Source organism: Nymphalis io, chromosome 2 (assembly GCF_905147045.1).
Source record: "Nymphalis io chromosome 2, ilAglIoxx1.1, whole genome shotgun sequence".
Classification (NCBI taxonomy): Eukaryota; Metazoa; Arthropoda; class Insecta; order Lepidoptera; family Nymphalidae; genus Nymphalis; species Nymphalis io.
Genome location: NC_065889.1, coordinates 12,059,206 through 12,085,540, shown reverse-complemented (window position 1 = coordinate 12,085,540; position 26,335 = coordinate 12,059,206). Strand labels below are relative to the sequence as shown.

Here is a 26,335-nt window from a genome sequence, read left to right as displayed (position 1 = left end):
TGTCGCACTTCCAAAAAATGGAATTCCTTACCAGCTCACGTGTTCCCCTCCTCTTACAACCCGGGTTCCTTCAAACGAGGCATGAAGAGGCATCTTGCGGGCCGGCAAGGCGAAGGCGGCTAGAACGTTTTTCCCGTCTGTACTGGCCGTCGTCGCGTTTGGACTCTACTACCACTTACCATCAGGTGGAGTAGTCATTTGCCCTCCCGGCGAATATATATAAAAAAAAAAATACATAGCTAAAAAAATAATAATGAATTAATTAACAAACGACTTTGATACGCCAAGCTTACATCTTTAACTATTTAAACTTATAATTAATTGAAGGGGATTTCAAATAGTGACAGTCAAATTAAAATGCAACGTTTTTTTTCCAGTGTGTTTATTCATAACGCTGATACAATTAGCCGCCATATGGGTGTCCAACCCGGCGGCGTGAAGAGTTTACAGCAATTACAAACATCCACATTTGAAGACTAACTGTAGTCTTCTAATCTATCCATTGTTAACATTATGCATGAAACGTCAGTCTGAATAGATCAAAAGTCACAGCTAGGTTCCATTTGAATTTAATCGAAGAGTCCGAAGCCCATGTCATCGTCACTCTCAGAGTCTTCCTTCTCGGGCTTCTTCTCCTCCTCCTTCTTGGCGGCGGCCGGAGCGGCAGCAGCGGCAGGTGCGGCCACAGTTGCGACAAACTTGCTTGGATCCTGAAAAAACATTACATAAGTATGTTGTATTATTTTCATTTTTGTGGCTTAAATAATGGGATATAGCAATTTTTTCTTTGTTTTTGATTATAAACATGTAACTTCAAAATGCCAGTGCAATTTTTATTGTAAAAATTATTACACTAGGATAAATTTAAAGAATTAATTTAGTCTGAAAGCGAAGCCAGAAAATTAATGGTAGTTTTCTGGTATTTAAACAGACATGTTAAAATTAAATAAACTCTGACTGTAGATGTATACCTTAATGAACTCCTTAATGGTAGTGGCTTCCTTGAATTCAACTTCGGTGACGGCTGCGATAGCCAGCAAGTTCTTGAATCCATTGGCGATAGAGTGTGGTGCAGAGGCCACAGTTGGATAGCCAATAGCCAATGAGAGGGCGGCCACATTTGCCACTCCCTCCTGGAACTTGGCACGGAGGTCCTCTGGTTTGATGTCAAGGATAGCAGGAGCAAAGATGGTACCAGAGTCATAGACCTAAAATTAAGTGATTTTATTAATATACATAATAAGAGCTATTTTATAGTAGACTACAGAAAGGTAAGATGTTTGCTAGTAATTTTAATTACAGTAAAATAAAACTGAAATTATTATATATATAGAAATAGCAAATCATTTACCAAAGGTAAATTATCAGGATGCACTTAGTTATGCAAACTGTACTCAACACTTTGGATCATAAGATTTAAATATGTTTGTGTATTGAGAAACAATCATAATATAATTCAATTTAAATCAAACTTACTTGTTTGACAACAAGACCGTATGAGAAGGGAGAAATGTTCAACATGTTGAGAAGGGTGGCTTCGGAAGCTCCAACCTTGTCTCCAGGCTTCAGAATGTGGACATCGTTGATAATTTCAATGGTACCTGATAGAATAGAATAACAAATACTTTATTGTACACCAAAACTGTTACAGAAACTTAGTTATAAGAACAAAAAACTATCTCATCTTATCGCTAAAAGAGTGATCTCTCGAGACAACCTTTGGGTAAAGGACATGAGATAAACAAAGCAGTAAAGGGTGATAATAAGTTTAAACAATAATTCACATTAAATTTACCCATGGAGTGAGGACACCCCATAAAAATATTGTTAAGATTTGGTATTGATACTTTTAAGTCAAAAGTATTAATCACAATTGGAGTAGGTATCTGCTCGGATAGCATAGGAATACCCGTCTCATGATACTTTAAAGATATATATTTTTTATTCAATTGAAAATGTTACCCTTAGAAATCTTGGTTGGGATGGACAGAGCCTGGAAGAAAGCAGTCTTCTCAGGACCCAAACCAGTGTTGTGGGCTGGGATGACAACAGCCAATGGAGCAATGGCACCGGGCCTAGCTGGAGCACGGACTTTGTTCTCCAGCAGCTTGTCACGAACCTACAAAATTAAAAATAAACATATTAAATATTATACTTATGTATATAGGACATTTTATTACAACAATGGGAGTAAAGATAATTAAATGAATGTGACCTTAACCCATTCCTTCCCACTGTCCTATTTTTAAGACACTATATTCACATTTTTTTTTAGATTAGTTACGTTAAAGTACGTAAGTTTGTTCTTTTTTATTAAAATTTGTATTTAAACACTATTTTTCTATTAAACATTTTTTTTTTGGCTGTAAAAATATTTAAATAATTTTATTAAAAATTTATTTTAATTGATCACTTTTGTTGCTTCAAGAAGAGCATTCTTTTCTAATTTATATAACTATATATATATTTAAATTGTAAAAAAGCTATTTTATTCAAAATACATTAAAACAATTCTAAAATCCCTATCAAATATATAATCAATAAAAGTAAAAACGAAATAAAGTTTGCAAAGAGTTATATACTTTCAAAATAATACAAATACAATATGGCTATTGTACTCCCAGGTTCAAATCTTTCAACTATTTGTTTCTGGCAAGTCTTGTGTACACATTTATTAATTTACATTGAACACATTACATCTCCCATGACAAATAATGAAACAGTCTTGTTGATAGACACAATTACAAGAACTCATGGGGTATGATGGTTTCAGTGGCAATATATTAGTATTAAATATGATGAAAAAATCAGAAGACAGGAAGAAAGCCTCGTACTTCGGGTTGTAAAAAAAAACCTCTAACTTTTTATGCTAAACGTGAAAAAAACACTGCAGTAATTGTTTCATTTTAAGTGTTTGTGGTCATAATTTTTAAATATATTGATTTTTTTTATAATTAAGTCCTTTCTTCATTTCTAATCATATATCCACATTGTCATATTTATAGGATATGTTGACTTAACGACTAGGGTTAATTTTTATTTCTTTTTATTCTATATTATTCTTTCTTAAAGTAATAAGACCTTATTTTAAAGATTTAATCAAAAAATTGCAATGTTTTCGATACTTGGGAAGTAATGGGTTAAATTGGCATGATATATTTGGTTGCGATTTAAGTCTGTTGTATTCCATGTGAATTTATGAAAAAATTAACGAAAACATAACATAGCAGAAATTTGCATGGAATATTTAAATTAATACTATAGGTTAAAATTTACACAATTTTCGTTTGTATCTTCAAAATGCCAGTGCATTAATCATGTTGTAAATAAAACACTAGGATAAATTCGAAGAAATAATTTCGTCTGAAAGCGAAGCCAGGATATAAATATTTTAACTCCTGGTATTATAACAGACAACAATAAATAAGTCATGTTACTCATTTATAATCGAAAATATTAAATTATGATTGAAGTAGAAATGTAAATACCTCGACAAGGTCTCCACGGGTGAAGACGAAGCCGACATTGCCCTTGATGTGCGGAAGCAACTTCTCGAGAGCTGGGTTGGTCTCTAAGTGATCTTTGATTGCTTTACGCATCATGGTGTTCTTGCCCATCAGCACGATACTGCTGCCACGGAGCGAGATACGGATCTGCTGCATCTGCTGTGACCCTACATTGTCAGCACCCACGATGAAACATTTTGGGTACTCATCTAACAATTGCTGAAAAAATAAAAAGTTTTTAAGTAGATAATTGAGAGAAACTCAACATCATGCTATAACAGGTACTACAGGTTAAGTATAACAGAAAAGTACTCACGATGATCTTGGTGAAGTAATTGGTTTTCCAAGTAGCCTTGTCCTCCCTACCCATCTTAAAGTGTGTAGGGACTTCAGAAATTTAAGGACTGAAAATAAATTATGAAATTAATATTGAAATAAGACGTGTCATATTAAAGTTATTTTTAATGAAAGCATAAAATAAATGGCTATAAGAGAACTTTTGGTGCAGCAATGAAATCTAATCAAAATAACAACTTAAACTAAGTTGTGATTATAAAAATATTACAAGATTATTAAAACTTACCAAGACAAAACACAAATCGCACGGCTACGTGCGCGTTGCGGGACAAAAGAGAACTAGTGATGACAAAAATTACAAATGTCAATTTAATTGTATTGGGGCGATTTAATCGATGTATCGATTTCAGTATTTTATTAATTCGACTAAGTGCCTAAGTTTGCTTTGCGTACTATATATTTATAAAAATGGTTTGTAAACTAAAAACATTTGATACCATACTGAAATATAACTTTAAAATTAAATAAAACAAACAGTTACAGACGAGACTATTAAAGTTTCATTTATTTTACATATAAGACAATGTTTTTATCGTATGATAACGTACGAACTATATAATTACATTGACAAGCAGAAAATGAACAACAATAAATATTTTTGTTATCAATAGAATACATTCATATGTTTTCAGATACGGTATTAATTAAGTAAAAATAATGTAAAAAAATAGGAAATACTTCATATTTGATAATAAAATAAAACAATTTAACAATTGACATTGGTTTATTAAAGTAAAAAGCATAATTTAATTTATTACTACAGTTAAATATGTACATTTACATATTTTTAATGTTTAATTTTCTATCCGTGAAACAACTAATCAAACGATATTGAACAAACGCTTAGATTCAAAGAATATCTTAATGTTAATTTATTTTAATTTCTGCACTGAGTAGCGAATATGTAACGTAGGTTTAATACTAAAAAACTTCAACGCACATCGAGAAAGATTTAAAAAAATGACGTCTTGAATTTCTTGATTTGACATTTCAGTATTTAGTTTCAATTTTACATTTTAATGTCTGTCAGACTTAAAACTGAGTAATAAATGCGTTTCAACCGATATAAAATATCGGTTTTTATTTATAAAAAGTATTTCGTATTTGTATCATAATGTCGTTATTTCGTAAACCGAAGAAAATTCAAAGGCGTGTGTTCTGTGCGGACGATGACGAGGACGGTGAGCCTGAACCGCCGCCACCGCCGATTATTAGTAGTCAAGCTAAAAAGGAAAAGTCTGCGAAAAACACTCCGCTTTTAAGTTTCGCAGACGAAGGTAGGACGCCGTCGCTATAAATCGTCAGAACTGGAAAATGCTAAATATACAGACCTCTAGTCCAATTTGAATATTGGCCCAAATAACCAACCTTCACAAAAAATCTGTTGTAGTTGAATTGATATTATCATATTTATAATCATAGCTATTACCGTAATAATAATTATAACCTCAAAATCATATTATTAGAAATTTCTTGTATTTCTTATGTATGTACATCATTGCGAATTTCCAGGACAAATTAAGTAATGGTTTCAATACGATCGTTAGATTTTTTTATTTTACATTTATCTAAAAAAATGGATGGTATATTCAACTTTTATTAGAAAGGAAATTGATATTTTAGAAAAATATTTTTATTTTTAAACAAACATTTTTTGTGCTTATTAAAAGAAAACATTGTAATATAAACATTCAATATCTACCATAAAATTATAATTTATCAAAGTGTATGTAGAGCTTTTTAAATTACTAAATCCATTGACATCTTATTTTAATAAGACAAAATTATGTCAATTAACTTTACAAAGTTGTTTTATAAATGCACTCTCTTTTTTTAAATAAATAAGTTACATTAACATTAATATTTATTTGTATAAAATAAATAGTTCTATCGCATGATATCTTTATATGCAATGTAGTTATGAACTCTTACATGGAGAAATTTTCTAAATGAAAGTATACAAAAACTACTGCTGAAAAATATCCTGCCAATAAAATTAAGTAAAATTTGAGTTTAACATTTGTTGTATTGATTCATATGTACGTCTTATTTCGTAGTGGCATACAGCTTTTATTTGAATGATCTTTGAGTGACAAAATGTAAATAAATTCATTAATAAATATAAGAATGGGCACCGGACCGTCTTTCTTCTGGGTATCTGTTCTCTTATATAGTTTTCATAATATATAGAGTTAATATGTGAAATAGTGTAATAACACATAATAAGTGGTCACCTCTTACAGACAGAATAATATTAATATTAAATTTGTAATTAATTGAATATTATCTAAACAGTTGTTGTGCCTATATATAGTAGCAGCATAGTATTGTAGAAAATACCTTCAGGTATAAAGTCGACTTTTTTTACCTACTATATTATTTTAGTCACTAAAGTTTTTAAAACTTATAAAAAAATAAAATAAAAATATATGCTGTTTTTTTACATTGGCAATATTAAGCTAGCTTTGTTACATTACATTGAACCTTAGGTACATATTAGAATGCAGGGCAATGGCTTATATTAGCCGTTTATTTGTACATAACTAACTTTTCCATTATGTATCAACTTAAATTACAGAAGAAGAAGACGGTGAAGTATTCAAAGTTAAGAAATCATCACAAAGTAAAAGATTAGCCAAACGCAGAGAGAAAGAGAGACGACGTGTTCCGGATGGTGATAATGATAAATATGACAATCATGATGATGAGGTAATGCTTATAAATAAGGGCCTCAATATGTCTCTTACTTGTTTATGTATATTACAGCTCTTGATGTAAAAAGTATATTTATGTTCATATTTATATACATAAACACTTTTCACAATTCTTAAGAAACAAAATATTTACTGCAGTGTTTGTTTGACCAGTTGACTATCAATGTAAAAATGAAATAAAGGTTGTTTTATGTAATACATAACTGATTTAATTTTTTTTTAAAGTGAATAATTATTATTTTATACAAAAAATACCATAGATACATATAGAAATATATTTCAACAATTTGTGGTATCTGTATAATGTAGTATCAAAAATATGTCTCTTAATAATATTACATTACATTATAGTAAAAAAATAAATTTAAAGTATAATTACATGTTCATATAACTTAACTACTGTCGCTGAAAAAATAGAGATAAGCTTTTCTATTTAACACTATTTTCGTGTATGTTAAATATTTTAAAGAACATGATTGGTAAATAATAAATAAAATAAACAGGAAAAGCAACCAGAGGTGAAGGAAAAACCGAAGCCCAAGAAGAAGGTGACACTCGAGGGTCTGATTCTGTCTGGACGAGAGGCACTGGCGGCTGACGGGGCGGGAGACGTGTCCGAGGAGAGCGCGAATGAAGATGAAGAGGATAGTAGGGGTTTCCATCGGTACCGGGCAGAGACCGTGCGGGCGGCGCTGGCCGTGGCGCCCGGACACATTCCCGACGCGGCGCTCATCCACGCGGCGCGCAAGACGCGACAGCAGGTATGAGAGGTGAGGGACTCGAGGCTGGCCGCACCCGCGTCGCACTGACTCGGCCGCCATAGGTTCAGCCGAGCGACGGAACTGCTCCATGTTTCGGTATTGAATTTCTTGCCAATGTGGTACAGAAATCCTTCTTGTGTTGAGTTTCTTTACAAGCTTTTAGTCGAATCACAGGCGTAGAAGAATCGTGAGTGTAAAGTTCTATGGAGGGTCTGGCTCTGCAAAGGTAAGTAATTTGCCCTAAAATGTAATGAAACAAACTAAAATATTTCCTGACATTCCAACAATATTTACATGTTTGGTTTAAAATGTTTTTTATAGTATTTCAAGTAATGTTCTCCCCATTTATCAGCAATCTTCTTTAGGACTTATAGGAATTGAAATGTTTTTTTTTTAATCATTCAGTAGTAAACTTCAAAACACTTCAACAGACATTTCGCTTTACAGGCTCGTGAACTTGGCGACTTCGTGCCCTTACAGTCGGAACCCACGTCAGGTTCGAGGCTCGTACGAGACGACGACGGTGATGATGACGATGATGACGAAGAAGGCAGGATACAAGTCCGAGGGTTGGAACTGCCAAGTGATAAACCAAAACGTGAGATATATGAAATTTAGACTTGATATTTAGATACTCTTATATTTAAAAAAAAGCATATTAATATGAATTTTTCTATGTATAGTTATTTTTTTTTTTAGGAATTACTAAAATTCTTATTCACTCATCCAATGAAGGGCAAAGCTTGTGTTTGGCAAAAGAGTGGGGACGATAATTGCTCAAAGGGTCAGGGTCGAACCTGCAACTTTTATATCTGTAGGCCCGTAAACCATTAGGCTATCATCGTTTCAAATCAATATTATAGATAGGAATTGTTAATTCATTTCCTTTATTTTTGATCTAAATTAAAAGATTTATCAAAAACTTGGAGCAAAGAAGTATTTTAATAAAATTAAGTTAAAATATTTGCAAGTATAGTGACTAAACATTATATTATGTTTAATGCAAATTAATTATATTGAATTGAAAATAGTATACAGGATCATGGATATAATTTAATTTTTATTTATTATAAATATATTTGTGTCTCCAAAGAAGTGTTGTCTTCGTTTCCACATACTTTTAATTTATGTTAATATTATTTAAATGTGTTTTTGTGTAAGTTATAGGATTATGCATGAATATAGTAACACTATTTATTAGGACTTTAGACTGGTCTTCAGCACCCATAGACATGTCACTGTTAAAAATATTAAACATCCCTTACATTTCTACTGCTCCTTCAACCCTGGGAACTAATTTGTTATGTTTCATTCGCCCTTCAAACCGGAACACAATATTGAACTATGTACTGCTGTTTGGCGGTAGAATAACCGATGAGGTGGTACCTACCCAGACGGGCTTTGAAGAAAGCCTTACCACCAAGTAAACTTCACTTATACGACCTTAATTCATGATGGGTTTCAGTGATTGTTTTTCAATAAAAGAGGAGAATTTAAATGGCAACACATGAGGTCATTATATCTGTTATATGTACATTCAGTAGTTTTGACTTATTATTTTTGACATATTCGATTCTGATAGCTGCTTATAAACAACTTTGACTGCCTCGTTTGGTCTAGTCGCTAGGCCCGTGCCTGGGTGAGTACGAAAAGTCGTTGGGCCTTCTTTCTGGTCGTGTTGGATTTGCCATGCCAGCAGATAACGAAAGTGATTGATTAGAGTGCACCTGTGTTTGCGCAAACACTTGTTCACTATATGTACAGCGCAGTTGGCTGATCTCCTTAGACATTGGCTGCCCTGGTCGAAAACGGTCAGGAGGAGATTATCATTAGATTACTTTAAATAAAAAAGGTTTCTGATAATAGGCGGAACTGCAGCGGCACTGTCCGATGAAGAGATAAATAGCGAAGCAGAGGAATGGGAGGAACAGCAGATGCAGAAAGCTGTGCCTTCTATTGCAGAAATCTCAGGTAATACATTTTTGTTTAGTAAATACTGTAATCTGATACCTTTTAAAAACTTTTTCTATACTTATACCATGTTAAAACATGAATATTATTAACACCATTCCTGTGTTTGCAGGCGAGGGCGTGGAGCTGAACCCGTTCGCCGTGGCGCCGCCGCCGCCCCGGCTAGAAGACGCACCCGCGCACCTGCGCTCGCTCAGCGCGCCCGGGCAGCCGCCGCCCGCCAGCGCTCAGGACTTGCTGAACGCGTTGCAGGCCAGGTCTTTGTCATCCGATATCCGTATTTAACTAACACTTTCGCTACTATTGTGCTCCCATCTAAGTTGTGAGTGATGATGACATTCTTTACTGATTTGGACCGCGGCGGCCACTCTCAACGAAGACCAGCGGTACACAAAGTGTGCGCTAACCGGAGAGACCCGGTATAACCAATATCCAAACATGCCCTCTGAGGCACGGGAGGGTGCCGAGGCTATAATGCGCGTGTGCGGCGCAGGCTGTCGGAGCTGCAGGCGACTCGCGCGGCGACGGCGGGGCGGCGCGCGGCGCTGGAGGAGCGCCTGCTGTGCGCGACGCGCGTGCGCGACTCGCGGGCGGCGCGCCGGGCCGCGCTGGACGCCGCCTACCGCCGCGCGCAGGCCGCCCGCGGGTACGTCACCGACCTCGTCGAGTGTCTGGATGAGAAGGTGAGCCCGGGACGTTCCGACTATTGTTAGTATTCATGAGGAATAATGTGGTTTGACTTTTTGTAAAAAAATGTAAATTTAATTCAAGGGATTTTTAGTAAATAAAAGCCTGTAAATACCACCCTGCTGGCCAAACTGCCTCCCTTTTCAGGTGTTCAAACCACTAGGGCTCTCCTAAGATTGTCTGTTTTTACATATTTAATTTATTACATTTATGCAGATGCCTCAACTGGAGGCATTAGAGGCTCGAGCGCTGGCGCTGCACAGGCGTCGCTGCGAGTTCCTGGTGGAGCGGAGACGGGCCGACGTGCGTGACCAGGCACAAGACGTGCTCGCGCTCGCTGGTATGCAATGATCCGAGTAAACACTAATCAATTACCTGTTTTATTAGTATGGATATATTTACATAACTCCTTTTTAAGAATCTCATAATTTATTCGAAAAGTAGGATTTAGGACTTTTTTTTATAAAATAGGAAGGCGGACGAGCATATGGGCCACCTGATGGTAAGTAGTCACCAAACGCCCTTAGACATTGGCATTGTAAGAAATGTCAACCATCGCTTACATAGCCAATGCGCCACCAACCTTGGGAACTAAGATTTTATGTCCCTTATGCCTGTAATTACACTGGCTCACTCACCCTTCAAACCGGAACACAACCATAACAAGTACTGCTGTTTTGCGGTAGAATATCTGATGAGTGGGTGGTACCTACCCAGACGAGCTTGCACAAAGCCCTACCACCAGTGAGATGATAACTTCATAAAGTTGTATGATTTTGTACATAAAATTTAATATAAAAATAATTCCCCTTTAATTCTATTTAAGATTATGTTTATAATTGCATTAATAATAAACAATGCAGCGCGTGCTGGCGCGGCCAAGCCGATCGACAGCGAGGACAAGCGCAAGCGCACGGCGGAGCGCGAGGGCCGGCGGCGCGCGCGCCGGCTGCGGCGCGAGGCGGCCGGCTCCGCGCACGCGCACCGCGACGGCGACTCCAGCGACGACGAGCTGCCGCCCGCGCTGTTCCACCACTGCCAGCAGGAGACCGGTGCGCCGCCCTGTTCTAGCCGTACACGTAGCTTTGAGAAATCATTCGGCTGTCAACAACTTACCTAATGATTTTCTTACACATACAGTTAAACATTTCAGAGGTTCCATTAAAAAAAACGGGACCGAAATAATTAATTAAAATATATAAAAATGTTGACTGGACATTATGCTCCTAAATTACCAACGTTTCTATTACCGTTTGAAATAATACGGTATATTATTATCAAAATAAATCGTAACACAAAATCATGCAACTCAATCAAAAGTAAAGAAATAAATCTGAAACTTACTTATGCTAAGCACGTTCGAGCGCACTTGTTTTAAAATAAAATGCTTTAAAAAGTCACAAATATACAAATATAATATAATAAACAAGAGCATTCTCCATATGAACTCAAAAATAACGAACTGCCATACAAACGTGTGTTGTATAAATGTTATCGTGTTCTCCGCAGAGGCGATCCGCTCGCTGTCGGCGCGGCTGTTCGCGGACGCGCTGAGCGCGTGGCGCGACGTGCGCGGGGTGTGCGCGCGCGCGGCGCGGCTGCGGCGCCGCCAGCCCGCGCTGTACGCAGACGCCTACGTGGCGCACTGCCTGCCGCGCCTGTTGGCGCCCTACGTCAGGCATCAGGCGAGGCATCATTGTTTCATTTCTTTGCCTTCTGTGGTTTTTTTTTTTTTTTACTTTTACAACTTTTGATACGTTCTTAGAGGGATACATTGTGTGTGTCAGAGGGATACATGTGCTAGAAAGGAAAAACTAAGTATGTATATGGATTATATACTGCACGCAGCCAACGTGAATAGGATGAGGACTGACTAATAGTTGATTTCATGCCCCTTTCAAAGTCTAAACTGTTGTATGGCTAATATGAAACATTTCCTAAAAATACTTAATTGCATATAGCTAGCTAGATAGTCACACTGTTTACTGTTTAGTTAACTGTTTGATTCAAGCAAATATTGCTTGAATCAAACAGTTTCTTATTAAGTTATGGTTAAATACCTTTTTTTTTAATTAGCAAATTAAGTCCTTGAGTTCGACATACAATAGTGCATTAATATATACCTATATATATCATGGCTTTGTTCTAAAGAGCACCATATTAAATTTAATGTGACTTTACACAGCCTATCGCCAGCGGTCGACTTCCAACTTTACCACTTTAGTCAAATTATGATTAGTAGTTTAGAAGTTATGAGGGAACAGTTGAACGTATATACTAGTCAAAATCATAACCTTCATTTTTTGCTATGCTGTAGTCTGGTTAGAAAATAAGCATTGTTTTGTCGTTTAATTTATAGAAAAATCGAGATATAATCTTTAAATTATTTACATGATAATAGGAATGAAAAATATTAAGTACACAAGAAAAAAAGCTTCTTTATCCAGCAGTACATCGACTTGCTGAAATTACTTTGTTTATACTTATTCATAATTTGCTTTGCAGTTAATATTATGGAATCCACTTGCTGATGAAGACAATGAAGACTACGAGAAAATGGACTGGTACAAGTGAGCATTATTAACAATCATTTATACCTTATAATTTAATAAACATATATTAAAAAATAATAATTTAATTGAATCAAATACCTCAATAAATGAATGCAAAAAATGACAAATTATCACTTCCATTTATAGCAGAATAATTGTTTTCCTAATTAGTGCCTATCATACAGACAGAACGTTATTGCTATTCTGTAAGAACTCACTTCATTACTTACCCATAAAATGTCGACAAACTACTTATGGTGTTATACTATTTTGATGCCTGTGTACTTGAAATGGTAAAATTTTTATCGTCAATGTGTGCATTTTCTGCTATGAGTTTCGAGTTTGTTCTTACAGGTAGTAAATAAATCTACAACAAAAATACTAAGTACATGCATAATATTACGTATATAATGCAACAGATCTCGCAGAATCAATCACTCATGATATTTATATTTACTTCACACAAAAAATATATACTTTAAAAAACAAAACAAAATTTTTACAGATGTCTCATGATGTACGGCGTCAAGTCAGAGAACCTGTCGAGTGATTCCGATCAATCGTCGGATGACGAAGCTGAGCCACCAGCGATCACCGAGAATTCCGTAAGGGAAGACCCCGATCTGATGCTGGTACCTACTATTATCGATAAGGTTGTGCTCCCAAAAGTTACCGGTGAGTTGCTCGACGTAACTTATAATTCGACGTTTTAGACGAAATATAAAAGACGTTCAGCTTGACAGAGTAGCGTGCACGAGTGGTACATGATCAGTAAGGTCTAGGGTGTTGCCCGCAGAGCTGGTGGAGCAGGCGTGGGACCCGTTGAGCGTGCGCGCGTGCGTGCGCCTGCGCCGCCTACTCCTGCGCGCCGCGTCGCTTCCGGCTGCGCACCCGCACCGCCTGGCCGTCGCCGCGCGCGCACGTCTGGCCGCCGCGCTCGCCGCTGACGTCTTCCTACCCGCTCTACCGCCGCAGTGAGTGCGCACACGTTTTTGTTCCTTTGTTATTTAATACACTATACTCGCTACCAAAGCTATAAGCCATAAGCTATTTATATTCGACTTTTATTTAATGGTGTCGCTCTAAAGTTTATCAGCTTTCTCACCCCCAGGCTGTCTTTGGTCACTGATCATGCTAATTTGTCTTAGCTTATCCTGCAACAACACATATTTCATATAACAGTATCCCATGTATAAATGTGTACAGGATAATGGACGGCGCGGGCGGTGCGTTTTGGAAGCGCAGTCTGGGTGGCGGCGTGCGCCTGCTGCGCGCCGTGCTGGCGCTGTGTGCGCCGCCCGCCGCGCTGCAGGCGGACCCGCTCGCACTCTCACTCATCGGTCAGTAGCACAATTATTTATTTATTCGAATTTTGACAGTTGTACGTATATCAGAAACATGCCTTACACCTAAATGTACTCGGTGAGCTCTGTTGACAATTGGCAGATTATTTGTAGTACCTATCGCGTAAAGTACTTGCACCGTCTGTCTATTTGTTTTGGTTAGTCTATGCCAAAAGTGCACTGATTAGTAGTAGATCTGCTTAATATGCATAAGTAACCAGTACGCTATTGAATACGTCACGCCATTGTTTCACTCGGCACAACGTAGTGAAACTTATATTCTATGTAAAACAATGCGTATATGTGCTGTTGCGGAAATCTTCGTTTTTTGTTAGGGTATAAGATATCTACACTTTTTAAAATCATCGCGTTATGTAGTAAAACATTTGTGTACTCCACAGAGACCCTATGCTGTGCGGCAGGCGCGGCGCCGGGCCCGCAAGTGGCCGCCGCCGCCGCCGCGCTGGCCGACACGCTGCCCCGCAGCGGCGACCTGCGGGCGAAGGCGCTGCGCCGCCTGGCCACGCTGGCTCAGCTGGCACTGAGTCGGCTGCAAACCGACAACCCGATGCATTTGTAAGTTCTCGCACACGACGAAAGATGATTGGTTAACGACCTGGGCGGGGGATACTCAATGCCCTCTTAATAACAAATAATAACTATTGAATATCCTAATTCCTACCGAAATCGTTTAAATTGATAAAAAAAGGCGATTTTGACGATAATCATTCAGATTTATTCATTAATCAATATAAGTAAAAGTAAGTAATATATATTTAACATAATTTTATAAGTAATAATTATTTATTTTACTCAATTTACATAACTACATAATCCACTTTTATTTTACTGCCAAAGATATCTTGATTTTGACTAAATATTGTTTATTTATTTTCAGAAAAGCGCTCGAGCAAGCAAGAGGTGTTTTAGCAGAAGCGCGAGCGGTTGAATGACGCTGGCATTAAGTTGTTTACAATTTTATTCCTGCTGAAAAATAATTCGGCTTGTTGCAACTAGAGTCATATCAAAAATACAAATTCTGTGAAATGTACCGTAAAAATGATGTTATTCATTAAAAACAACTTGGAGAAAATAATATTCATTCGTTTTTTATTTATTACTAAGGGCGAAGCCCCATTAATCCGTTGCGTTGCGTTGCATCGCGTTGTCGCAACGGAACAACGCATTGTATGCCACATCTGCGTTGCGTTGACGCTGCGCCCTCGCAACGCAAGAGGGTACGCACGCCTTCGCAGTTTCGTCTCAGTTCTGCCCATGGATAGATACAAACGTGTTCTTTTGTTGCTTTTATTACGCCACCGCCTTTCTTGGACCAAGGATATGAGAAAATCAATATCAATATCAATATTCTGCTCACTCATCGTAATATAAAAAATGTAATTACGCTCGTCTAGCTTCGTCCTCTACCTGTGGATCACTGTCCGTCGTCGCAGCGGAGCTCCGACAACGCAGCGCATCACCTTCCCTCCCGCTTCGTCTCTTGTCCGTCGGTCCGTTAAAACGTCGCGCGCGACGACGCAATGGTCTAATGGGGCATGTTATAAAAAATATATGGAAAATAACGCAGCGACGACACTGCGACGACGCAACAAAATGCAACGCAGCGCAACGCACTAATGGGGCCTCGCTCGTAGAGGACGAAGCTAGACGAGCGTAATTACATTTTTTATATTACGATGAGTGAGCAGAATATTGATATTGATATTGATTTTCTCATATCCTTGGTCCAAGAAAGACCCATTATATGGGATAAATCACACGAACACTACAGTGATAAATTTCGTAAGGCTAATGAATGGGCAGATGTTTCTAAGAAATTATTTCAAGGTTACGAGGAGTTTGAGGATCAAAAAAAGAATAAAATTGGTGAGTTGTTATTTATTTCGATATTTATAAATTCAATACATAAGTTAATTTATATTTTTTTCAACTGCCATGGTAAAGCCCCTTCTGGACTCATAAAGTAATTAGCAAATTGATCTCTGATAAAATTTTCGGCTAATGATTCTTCATTAGCATGAGGTCTCAATTGTGGAAACCTATTTATTGCCATATCGTCTTGTTGTCGTAAACCATCGTGTTGTGTAACAAAATTATGTAAAACACAACATGCTTTTACAATATTAATAGTTAAATCATATGATGTATCAATTGGCCTATGCAAAATGCGCCATTTATTTGCCATGATCCCAAATGCACATTCCACATATCTACGAGCTCTGCTGAGGCGATAATTATAAACTCTCTGTTTCACATTGAGATTGTTTCCGCCGTATGGGCGCATAACATGCTTACTTAAACCAAAAGCTTCATCACCGACGAGTACATAAGGGATTAGTGGCTCGTTATTATGGTCATTTCCAAGTGGTTGAGGATCAGGCAATGGTAATTCATTTCTCATTAAAATCTTGTACAGTGTCGAATTTCTAAAAATAGTAGAATCACTTTCCTTTCCATATGCACCCACGTCGACAAAAACAAACTTATAGTTTGAGTCAACAACCGCTAGCAAAACAATAAAAAAATAATTTTTATAATTATAAAACAGAGAGCCACTTTTGTCTGGTTTTATTAAACGTATATGTTTCCCATCAATTGCCCCAAAGCAATGAGGAAAGTTAGTTTTGAGATCAAAATCTAATACAATATTTTGAAGTTTTTCTATTGTGATCTCTTCTATGTACTGTGGTCGAACATATTTCCATATAGCTTGACAAACTGACGAAATAGTTCTAGAAATTGTTGCTCTTCCACGTTTAAATTTGAAATGCAAGTCGTTTATCGAATTTCCGCTGCCCAAGTACCTGAAATAGAAACACAAAAATTTTTTGACTTCAAAATGCACTAAAAAGCTTAAAATAATCAGTTTTCTACAAAAATTTGAAGTCGGTGCCAGTCAGGTAAATTTATTTTAAGCCGTTTAAAAAACCGGCACCGACTTCAAATTGTTGTAGAAAACTGATTATTTTAAGCTTTTTAGTGCATTTTGAAGTCGGTTTATTTTTAGTTAAAAAAATTTTTTACACTTTTCAGTTGCAAATGGTACTTTTTATAAGCATATGACCGAGATACTACAAAAAAGACCGAAATCACTATAGGTGTGCATATAATATTTAAGGAGTTCTCTCAATTTCACCAAGTTCCCATCATCAGATCCTGATGATCATTACAATGGGACCAAATGGCAACTATACCCTTTCAAACGAAACAAAAATCGTTAAAATCCGTCCAGCGTTTGTGAGTAATCGGTGTAGGTACATAAATAAAATAAAAAATAAAAAAATACTGGCCGAATTGAGAACCTCCTCCTTTTTTGAAGTCGGTTAAAAAATCAACAACCATTAAGATTGTTCAGTGTGGACAAGTTAGGTACTTTCACATTTTTTTCTTTCTTTGCAGGTAACGAGGTTGTGAAAAAATGGAGAAGCGTGAAGGACAACTTTTTTCGATATGTAAAAAAAATAAAAGAAAACAATTCGTCTGGATCAGGGGCAAAACAATTGAAAAAATATTATTACAACCAGTTGCTGTTTTTGATGAAAGTTACCGAAAATAAAACTGACAGTAGCCTTGAAATTATGCATGAAGAAACGGAACGAAATGAAAACAACATCATCTCCATTTCCTACAAAAAAAATGACCTCGTTACCTCCAGGTCCTTCTCGCTACGTGCCTGCAAGCCGTAAGAGATCACACCCATCTATAGATGATTTCGAGGCACAAACTTTAGAAGCGTTGCAAGAGAAAGAAAACCACCACTTATCATTTTTCAAAGGAATTTTGCCTTCTTTGGATGGATTTACGGAATTACAAACTTTGACATTCCAAAGCAAAGTTATAAATATAATTACCGAAATGCGATTCGGGGAACAGGCAGTTCAATCAACAACATGGCAATCACGCGGGTATCAGACTGGACAACAGTATCAAGCAACACCATTGCAGCCACGTGGATATCAAACTGGACAACAGTATCAAGCAACACCATTGCAGTCACGCGGATATCTAACTGGACAACATGCCCAATCACCATCGCCATCGTCGTATCAAACAGATGAATTCGAAACTAACTACTCAGCCAACACTACGATTAATAATTTTACTGATGATAGTCAAGAAGAAAATTATAACTTTCCTTTGTTGCCTAATAGTAATACTTAAATTAAACTGTGTTTAAATATAATAAATGAATAACTGATTTACATTATTATGATATTTGCATTACTTACCTCAATGTAATACCAATCATTTCGATCGGTTCCAAAGGGTTCCTGAAATTGGTATACTGTTTCTTTAAATGTGGTTTTAAGGTCTTAACCAAATTATTAAAGCTGGCAACACTCATTCTAAAAAAATTAAAAAAAAATCTTTTCATCTAACAACAACTCCCTATATTCTTGCATAAAAAACTGACCATCACTATTTCTTAATGATATCAAAGGAAATATCCAGAATCTTCTATGATTTCTACGTTTATTTCGGCGGTGGCGTAATAAAAGCAACAAAAGAACACGTTTGTCTCTATCCATGGGCAGAACTGAGACGCAACTGCGAAGGCGTGCGTACCCTCTTGCGTTGCGAGGGCGCAGCGTCAACGCAACGCAGATGTGGCATACAATGCGTTGTTCCGTTGCGACAACGCGATGCAACGCAACGCAACGGATTAATGGGACTTCGCCCTACCTGTGGATCACTGTCCGTCGTCGCAGCGGAGCTCCGACAACGCAGCGCATCACCTTCCCTCCCGCTTCGTCTCTTGTCCGTCGGTCCGTTAAAACGTATATAAATTTAAACGTATATATAAAAAATATATGGAAAATAACGCAGCGACGACGCAACAAAATGCAACGCAGCGCAACGCACTAATGGGGCCTCGCTCTTATAAAACGTAGCAAACCAAAAACATGTGTTCAAACTTAGAGATAAAGAGAAGTAATAAATGTTCGCATTGCATGTCTTCAACAGCAACAAACAAACAGGTACAATCATAATAAATATAATATTCTCAAATTTTACATTTATTGGTGGTACCACTAACTCATGATCTTTATTGCATGTATCAAAAAGCGAAAACGACTTACGCCTTTACTTTCTTCCAACAAATTTAAATGATTTTAGCCTAAAATTGTACTAATTTCTCACTTAACAAATCGGAAATAGATAATCTTTGATCTATTTCCGTTTATCCATTTGCTCGTTATTTATTTATTTTTATATAATAGATAGGCGGACGAGCATATGGGACACCTGATGGTAAGTGGTCACTACCCCCCATACACATCGGAAATGTAAGAAATAAAAACAATTCCTTACATTGCCAATGTGCCACCAACCTTGGGCACCCTGTAATGTCCCCTTTGCCTGTAGTTACACTGGCTCACTCACCTTCAAACCGGAACACAACAACACTAAGTATTGCTGTTTAGCGGCAGAATATCGTGGGCCTGCACAATGCCCTACTACAGTACTACTATTTTATTATATATAAAATCGAATAAACAGTTTTCAAAGTTTCTTCATTTTAGACCAAGTTGTAATATGTTTGCTAAGAAATTATGTCATTAAAATTTTTATGACACATTAAAAAAAAAGTAAAAATAAGTATTAGGTCCTTACCATGAAATTGACGTTTTGTACGGGAGGAATATAACAGTTTACAGAGTAGAACTCGCACTCGTAAATATAACGATATTTCATGTTTTCCATTGTGCGGTAAAAAGCGACGCCAAAGAAAAAAATAATGAGGAAAAAACAAATGAATGACTGTTTTCAAAACTCAAATGTACCAGCTAAATGAATTTATAAATTTAAATTTGGAATTTTTAACCAAAGAGGAGATATTTCAGATCAAAGTGGTCGGTACGACAAAACGCTAATTTCATATGTAAGGACCTAATATTATTAATAATAAAAAAGTCAGAATAGTACATACAACAAATGGATCATATAGGTATATATAATTTACTTTATCATTTGTTACCATACCATACTATATTAATACCATTATACTATTTATACCATATTTTATTAATTAAATAATATATGAAAATCATTATGCTATGGAAATTGGCGAAATAAATAACTCGTCGAGATATAGTACTTTATTTTTAAACATCCAGAGTTTGTTTCAATGAAATGGCTAACATACAAATGCGTATTAAAATATTTGCTACTGAGATTAAACATTAGTTTATATAATATGTAGTATAAATTTATAACTTTCTAAAATCTAACATCAAAAACTAGACATACTTATTTTTATTTATCAATTTCACATTGCAAGTTACATGCAAGAGCAGTTGATTGTAAATGCATAACAGACACATTAATGACCAACTGTATATTCTGATTATAGACAAAGCTTATCACATCATTTGTTCAATACAATAAATACTATAGTATATGCCACATTCTCATCACAGCCACAAAATCCAATCAGTCATAATCCTAGGGATTAACAATGTATATGTCTCTACAATAATAAATAGCAAGTAGATAGTAAGTAATAGATGAGAAAAAGTGCTAATAGTGAATGTTAAATTATCGAGATTTCTTTGTTGAGATATTTATTTGAGATTTTTTCATTTCTCCCTGCCTTGTTTCATCCATATATAATAAGATTATTCAATGCTGCTTTAATAGTATTCAATAATAATATAAAAATTAAATTCCACCAGTACTTTGTTACTGTATAATTATAATGTAAATGCTTGTTTCAAGAATTATACTTTCTAAATTAATCGCATCGAAATTATATAAAGTATAGTATATAAACTAACAATATTCACAAAAAATTCTAGATCTTTCACCAAGATGTGTAAAATTTTATTTTTCCTTCGAATATGTTTCTGAAAACAATTCTATCATTTAGAATCCATTTTACGCTTCCGTTAAATATGTTTAAGTATTTTCAATGTCAATTATTAATTTAAATAAGCCATCTTTGTCTACACAACAAAGTATATTTGCAATATCACCTTGAGCCATTGGTATTATTGGGTTAGCTAAAAATGCAGTGCCATCAATAAAACTAAATGGCCTTTGTGTTGAAATCTCAATTAAGCCTTCCATCAGTTCAATTTTATACCAACACAGTATTGCATTCGCATCACCATCATTAATAACTGGTAGATTAAGAACATCAGATGTAAGTTGATTACAATCACCAATTTCAACTGGATCTGTCAATGGGGTATATTCCAAATGTGTAAAATCAATATTGAAATTTTGCGAAACTTGATATTTGTTGATGTGTTCAGATGCTTTATAGCCCAAATTATGATCATAAACTCTGTTTATGACATCCAACCAGTCACTACTGACAATCTGCCCAATTAATGTAACAGATGATGGCATGAACAACCCTCCCTGAATTAGATGAGTCTTCCTCAAATACTGACCAATCTCTTTAAATTGAAAATCAACATCTCCACACAAGTCCAGCGAGTTAACGAAAATAATATGAAATTTCCTATCAGCTAAGGTCCCTAGTGACCATGTATCTCCAACTAAGATGGTTACATTTTGCATGTCCATTTTATTTTCTCCAAAAACTGTTTCTATGAATACTTTATCATAGTGAGTTTTAGCAGAGCAGACCAAGGATTTAATACCTCTTTGAAGCATATGAAATCCATAGAAGGGAAATGGGTTTAAATCTATTATTTCAACTTCTGATAAATCTGTCATTTGTTCTAAGTATATGCAAGTCGTTACAACACAATTTTTTACCATCTTCAAATATTCAGCGTCATTTAAGAACCGTACCGTTTCTGGAGAGATTCTTGTAATTTCAAAATGCTGATCTCTTTCCTTCAGAGTCAATTTTTCAGATTGAAGGTAAAAGTTAACAGCGAATGTATCATTCAATTGGACATTCCTGGGGACACTGTCAAAGAAAACAGCTTGTTGCCATGCCTTAGCTCTGTTTTTGTCTCTTGGATCTGTTGTGATACTTATGTTCTCCGTTAAATACAAATTGAACCAACCAATGAAGCAATTAATTTGTCCATTTTTCAGCACTTTGTTTTCTACCACATAGGGTTTAGAACTGTTGAGTATCTCATTAATTTCATTTTTATCAGTAAAATTAACTTTTATGACTGATTGTGGCTCAGTCATATATATGATATCATTGTAAATTTGAACATCTTCACAATCATAGGTTTCACCATTGGCTATAATGTGAACATGGAGGTGACTTATGTTCAAAATAGATTTAATGTTTTGGCACAATTGGTACTTGGAATTGAGAAACTCAGAATCAATACCCATTATGAAAAATTCAGCTTTTTGGGGCACAATATCTGCATCATTCAATAATAAATTTTCCCATGCATGAGACAAAGACTGCAAGATATGCTCTCCAAACAATCCTGCATCAAACAATTCTGTGATCAAAAGAGAACATTTATGTCCAACTTCTGTAGAATCCATTAATGTAGACATTTTATTTAAAACCCTTACCATGCGTACCCTGTTTTCTTCCAATATATTCACAGCGAGAGTGGTCATAACCTTGGAACTGTCGCAAGCTGTTATTGCCCATGGCTTACCTTCTGTTGCATACATGGCTAGTAACCCAGTTCCCGTACCAAGGTCAAAGACAGTCGTCTTATAAGGCACCACTTTTTGATTAATAGCAGCGCGATAGCTTGCATTGCGGATTTTATCATTCAACATGCGAAAATGCCACCTTTCAATCAAAATATTTTTTACTGAATTAACATTTTTTTCTGCATACACATATCCAGAGTCCGCAGTAAGCACCTTTTGAAATTGGACCCAGGCTTCTTCATACAAACCAAACCTGAAAAGGTATCTTCCAATATCATTTATTAAAAAAATGTTATCCGGAAAATAATGGATAGCTCTACTAAAACTGGCGAGAATATCTTCAATTCTATTATCACTTGCCAGCAATTCATTATACTCCGTAATAATAGAGCAAAATTCACTTTCCACAGACTGTTTCAATTGAGGATTGTTTTCGAAACCCTTATAATAAAATTCAAGAGCTTGTTTATAATTGCCTCTTGCTGATTCTTGTCTAGCATAGTTAATGAAATCCATTCCGGTAGTAGGCATTTTTATGTAGATACCGGGTAACAATCTAATATGATTAATCAGGTAACAATATTTTATATGACTTCAAGATTCTATTTAGATTTATCCTGTTGTTGACTTTTATTTTTACTAATGTTTTGTGTTTTCCACTTTCTTATAATTTTACTCAACTCGCGCAGTCGCAATGATTCAATTTCAACTTCGAGATATCGATTGACTACCCGCTCGCGTTAGTATCAGTCACAGAATCACCACAGAATAGATCAACACATATATAAACTCCTGGAATTTAGATATAGTACGATGAGTTCAAAAGTACATAACTATTAACAATAACTGTATAGTATATACAGTCCGGCAAGGATATTTTAACGCGCCGCGCGTGGCCAAAGTTGGTACTAATATCGACAACTTGTCAATTATGATATATTTTGATAGCCGCTGCAACAGATAAGTTATACCTACCATATCAACTTGGGAATTCTAAATTCTTATCCAAAAAAACTTTTACACAAAAAGATGTTTCATTTTTGGACAATGTCCTTGTACAAAAGTCAATATAAGGTAGAAAATTAAGTATGTACAAAAATATTATTTAACAAAAAAAAATACATAGCAATTTATAACGCCATCGTATTTCGTAATATATCATCATATTCGCCCAAATTGGGACGTTTTTAGTTCGAGTACATACACAAGGAATCTCAAACGACATAGAAATACTGAGTAATTTGTGTAGGTATTTAAAAAAAAAAAAAAAACGTTTGTGCCGAGTGACATATCTAAATATAGACTATTAAGTGCAGATGCGATATCGTAGCCTGTATGTAAAAGAGAGGACATGAATACAAATAAATATAATTTAAATTATATTGTTTTATTTTTGTATTCCTTATACTTGAACTTTACTTGCCTTCGACAGAAATCAATGTATAAAAATATATCTATTTTCACTGAGTAGCATAAAATTTAATAGATGACTCCCCCAGACCAGGCAGGACGTTAAGGAAATCTCAATTCGATGAGTACAGCTATATGGAAATATTTCTTTATCTATATATCATAAAGAATGATCAACTATTTAAATATCCTCATTTCCATACCACAATTTTCCTTCCATCAGGCTTCATCAAATTTTTCTCAAGTTTTCAAAAATATATAGTTATAAATTTACGTAATGAAAACAAAATTTGGTACTTTTGCCTATTTTATAAGAAAGACAGCGAAAAGTCCATTAGTATTTGACAATAGACCGACTTTAGTTATTTCATATAAGTGAAAAATTAAAATGAACAAAATGGTCCCTACAATATTTTTATCAACAGAAAATTATACTTTGAAAGTATATGAAGACGGGATAAGCCGAGATGGCTCAGTGGTTCGAACGGGTGAATCTTAACCGATGATCGTGGGTTTAAACCCGGGCAAGCACCACTGAATTTTCATGTGCTTAATTTGTATTTATAATTCATCTCGTGCTTGACGGTGAAGGAAAACATCGTGAGGAAACCTGCATGTGTCTAATTTTATTGAAATCCTGCCACATGTGTATTCTACCAACCCGCATTGGAGCAGCATGTTGGAATAAGCACCAAAACCTTCTCCTCAAAAGGGAGAGGAGGCCTTAGCCCAGCAGTGGGACATTAACAGGCTGTTACTGAAGACGACTGTTATATATGAATACTTTAAATATTTCAATAGTCAAGTACTTTCAAAAGTTACTTATACATTCTTAAAAAAAAATGACACGATATATATAATGAGTTTATAAAAAAGAGAAGTAATACAAAAAAGTTCTGATACAAATATGTATTTTATAAATGGCAATATTTAATTAGTGACACTTCATTTTCTATCTTTGTCTTTTTACTTATAAGTATCAGTACCAGGACATCCTTATTCAACGCCTCCTAAATGAGACTATCAGACTATCCTTAATACAAAAAAGCCTACTAAGTAAAATTCCATTAATTTAATATAAATCTAACTGAATGTACTAGGTTATTTCAACTATAGTACTCCAAGGTCCACCAATTACATTACTAATATTAGGATTTTGGTATGACTTTTTAAAATATTCCAATTTTTCATAATCTTTAGGAGAAAATCCAAGCTGTCCATATTTATTACAACCGGTAGTCCACACAGTATTATCTTCAAGTAAAATTGCTGAATGTCTCGTTCCGCATGCTATGTCTTTTATAATCAATTCAATTTCATCACCTTGATCATCATAAATGTCCACAGGTCTTGGTATCGCATAGTTTTTTTGTCCCTTTCTTTCTAAATTTTCTTCTCCATTTATATTTATATTCATACCTAATTGCCCAGTATCATTCCAACCCCAAGCATACAAATCTCCATGCTCACTAAGTGCCAGCGAGTGCCAACCTCCAGCCTTGATTTTAACTATTTTTATTCCAGCTAATGCCTCAACTTCAGTTGGTAAATCCAAATTAGTTAAATCACCATGTCCAAGTTGGAGTCTCCTATAAGAAAAAATAACATTATAACTTTAATATTCTTTTTAAATAAGCTATTCATTGTTATAGAATATATTTTAAGCTTACCTTCCATTTCCCCAAGTATACACTCTTCCTTCCGTTGTAAGTAGCATGTAATGTTCATATCCACATTCTACATCACAAGTTTTTCCTACACATGTATGTGTGTCTATGTAACTTGGTAGCTGTCCAGTATAGACATTTCCTTCAGATGTTAAATAAATAAATGTGTTATTAGTAGCTGCAACTTTTATTACGTCGTCAGTTAATCTTGATTTTTTTACAGTATTTTCCAATATTGGTTCTTCATTAAATTTGACTTTTTTAAAATCTTCTGTTTCAAAATCAAAAAACCAAATAGATCGCGTTATTGCCTCTACTAATATGATCATGTAATCATTACCGGTAATTAAAAGGCCAGATGCCTTAGAACTCTGTTCCTTTTCTTCAGGTATTGGAACTTTAACAATCTGATTGTCTCTTCCATGCCATGATCCAACAATATAAAATATGTTATCAACATCAAATATATTATACGACCAGCAAGAAGTTATTAGCTTCGAGTTTTTTAAATCAATTTTGCTTTCTCTTTCAGGATAAATTTCTTCAAATTTATCATAAAAGCTAATGTTTTTTGTCCAAGAAAACCACTGGCCGAACAAATTTGATCCTGTTACAATATACATTCTAGCCTCTGTTTTAATAGAGAAAGCCGGTAAAACAAAGGCTTAATTTTACACAAATTCGATACCTCTATTTAAAAAATATTGGTATAAATATTTATTTTAAATTAGACATCAATATTGAAATTGAAATATTGCAAGCACAGCGCTTTTTGCAAATGTCAATATTC

At 35.4% G+C, this 26,335-nt stretch overlaps 5 protein-coding genes across 6 annotated transcripts; 1 reads left to right on the top strand and 4 right to left on the bottom strand.

Moving 5' to 3' along the window:
* Positions 1–365: 365 nt before the first annotated feature.
* LOC126776766 (60S acidic ribosomal protein P0) lies at positions 366–4,192 on the bottom strand. The gene is made up of 7 exons (XM_050499519.1): positions 4,090–4,192; positions 3,823–3,910; positions 3,489–3,725; positions 1,963–2,119; positions 1,477–1,601; positions 972–1,208; positions 366–710 (listed from the first exon to the last, which is right to left on the bottom strand). The coding sequence occupies exons 2-7, from the start codon at positions 3,874–3,876 to the stop codon at positions 570–572; spliced, it is 951 nt and encodes a 316-aa protein (XP_050355476.1). The 5' UTR covers positions 3,877–3,910; positions 4,090–4,192; the 3' UTR covers positions 366–569.
* Positions 4,193–4,882: 690 nt separating this feature from the next.
* Positions 4,883–14,974, top strand: LOC126776467 (PAX3- and PAX7-binding protein 1). Of its 2 annotated transcripts, XM_050498998.1 has the most exons (16): positions 4,883–5,140; positions 6,442–6,572; positions 7,081–7,338; positions 7,786–7,936; positions 9,205–9,309; positions 9,422–9,566; positions 9,803–9,992; positions 10,213–10,336; positions 10,860–11,048; positions 11,506–11,681; positions 12,502–12,566; positions 13,054–13,223; positions 13,345–13,522; positions 13,755–13,888; positions 14,293–14,467; positions 14,790–14,974. In XM_050498998.1, exons 1-16 carry the CDS (start codon positions 4,978–4,980, stop codon positions 14,842–14,844), a joined length of 2,409 nt encoding a protein of 802 aa, XP_050354955.1. In that variant the 5' UTR covers positions 4,883–4,977; the 3' UTR covers positions 14,845–14,974. The 2 variants fall into 2 exon arrangements, with proteins under 2 accessions (XP_050354955.1, XP_050354964.1); XM_050499007.1 differs by lacking the exons at positions 14,293–14,467; positions 14,790–14,974 and having other exon boundaries at positions 13,347–13,522.
* A 582-nt stretch (positions 14,975–15,556) lies between these two features.
* LOC126775059 (uncharacterized) lies at positions 15,557–18,257 on the bottom strand. Its single transcript, XM_050496789.1, has 2 exons — positions 18,142–18,257; positions 15,557–16,716 (listed from the first exon to the last, which is right to left on the bottom strand). Exons 1-2 carry the CDS (start codon positions 18,255–18,257, stop codon positions 15,828–15,830), a joined length of 1,005 nt encoding a protein of 334 aa, XP_050352746.1. The 3' UTR covers positions 15,557–15,827.
* Positions 18,258–20,037: 1,780 nt separating this feature from the next.
* LOC126776489 (protein arginine N-methyltransferase 9-like) lies at positions 20,038–23,345 on the bottom strand. Its single transcript, XM_050499057.1, has one exon. It carries the CDS (start codon positions 22,997–22,999, stop codon positions 20,813–20,815), a length of 2,187 nt encoding a protein of 728 aa, XP_050355014.1. The 5' UTR covers positions 23,000–23,345; the 3' UTR covers positions 20,038–20,812.
* A 1,435-nt stretch (positions 23,346–24,780) lies between these two features.
* Positions 24,781–26,315, bottom strand: LOC126776754 (serine/threonine-protein kinase Nek9). The gene is made up of 2 exons (XM_050499493.1): positions 25,549–26,315; positions 24,781–25,467 (listed from the first exon to the last, which is right to left on the bottom strand). Exons 1-2 carry the CDS (start codon positions 26,166–26,168, stop codon positions 24,975–24,977), a joined length of 1,113 nt encoding a protein of 370 aa, XP_050355450.1. The 5' UTR covers positions 26,169–26,315; the 3' UTR covers positions 24,781–24,974.
* Between the last annotated feature and the right edge of the window lie 20 nt (positions 26,316–26,335).

Bases quoted from the DNA above. Each gene is read 5' to 3' on its own strand.
- LOC126776766 (XM_050499519.1), bottom strand. From the start codon at position 3,876: ATGGGTAGGGAGGACAAGGCTACTTGGAAAACCAATTACTTCACCAAG. The intron at 1,602-1,962 runs GTAACATTTTCA...CTATTCTATCAG, and splicing joins CCCAACCAAGATTTCTAAGG to GTACCATTGAAATTATCAAC. The intron at 711-971 runs GTATACATCTAC...ATGTTTTTTCAG, and splicing joins CCATTAAGGAGTTCATTAAG to GATCCAAGCAAGTTTGTCGC.
- LOC126776754 (XM_050499493.1), bottom strand. From the start codon at position 26,168: ATGTATATTGTAACAGGATCAAATTTGTTCGGCCAGTGGTTTTCTTGG. The intron at 25,468-25,548 runs GTAAGCTTAAAA...TTTTTCTTATAG, and splicing joins TATACTTGGGGAAATGGAAG to GAGACTCCAACTTGGACATG.
- LOC126775059 (XM_050496789.1), bottom strand. From the start codon at position 18,257: ATGAGTGTTGCCAGCTTTAATAATTTGGTTAAGACCTTAAAACCACAT. The intron at 16,717-18,141 runs GTAAGTAATGCA...TTTCTATTTCAG, and splicing joins ATGATTGGTATTACATTGAG to GTACTTGGGCAGCGGAAATT.
- LOC126776489 (XM_050499057.1), bottom strand. From the start codon at position 22,999: ATGCCTACTACCGGAATGGATTTCATTAACTATGCTAGACAAGAATCA.
- LOC126776467 (XM_050498998.1), top strand. From the start codon at position 4,978: ATGTCGTTATTTCGTAAACCGAAGAAAATTCAAAGGCGTGTGTTCTGT. The intron at 7,937-9,204 runs GTGAGATATATG...TTCTGATAATAG, and splicing joins GCCAAGTGATAAACCAAAAC to GCGGAACTGCAGCGGCACTG. The intron at 13,224-13,344 runs GTGAGTTGCTCG...TGTTGCCCGCAG, and splicing joins TGTGCTCCCAAAAGTTACCG to AGCTGGTGGAGCAGGCGTGG.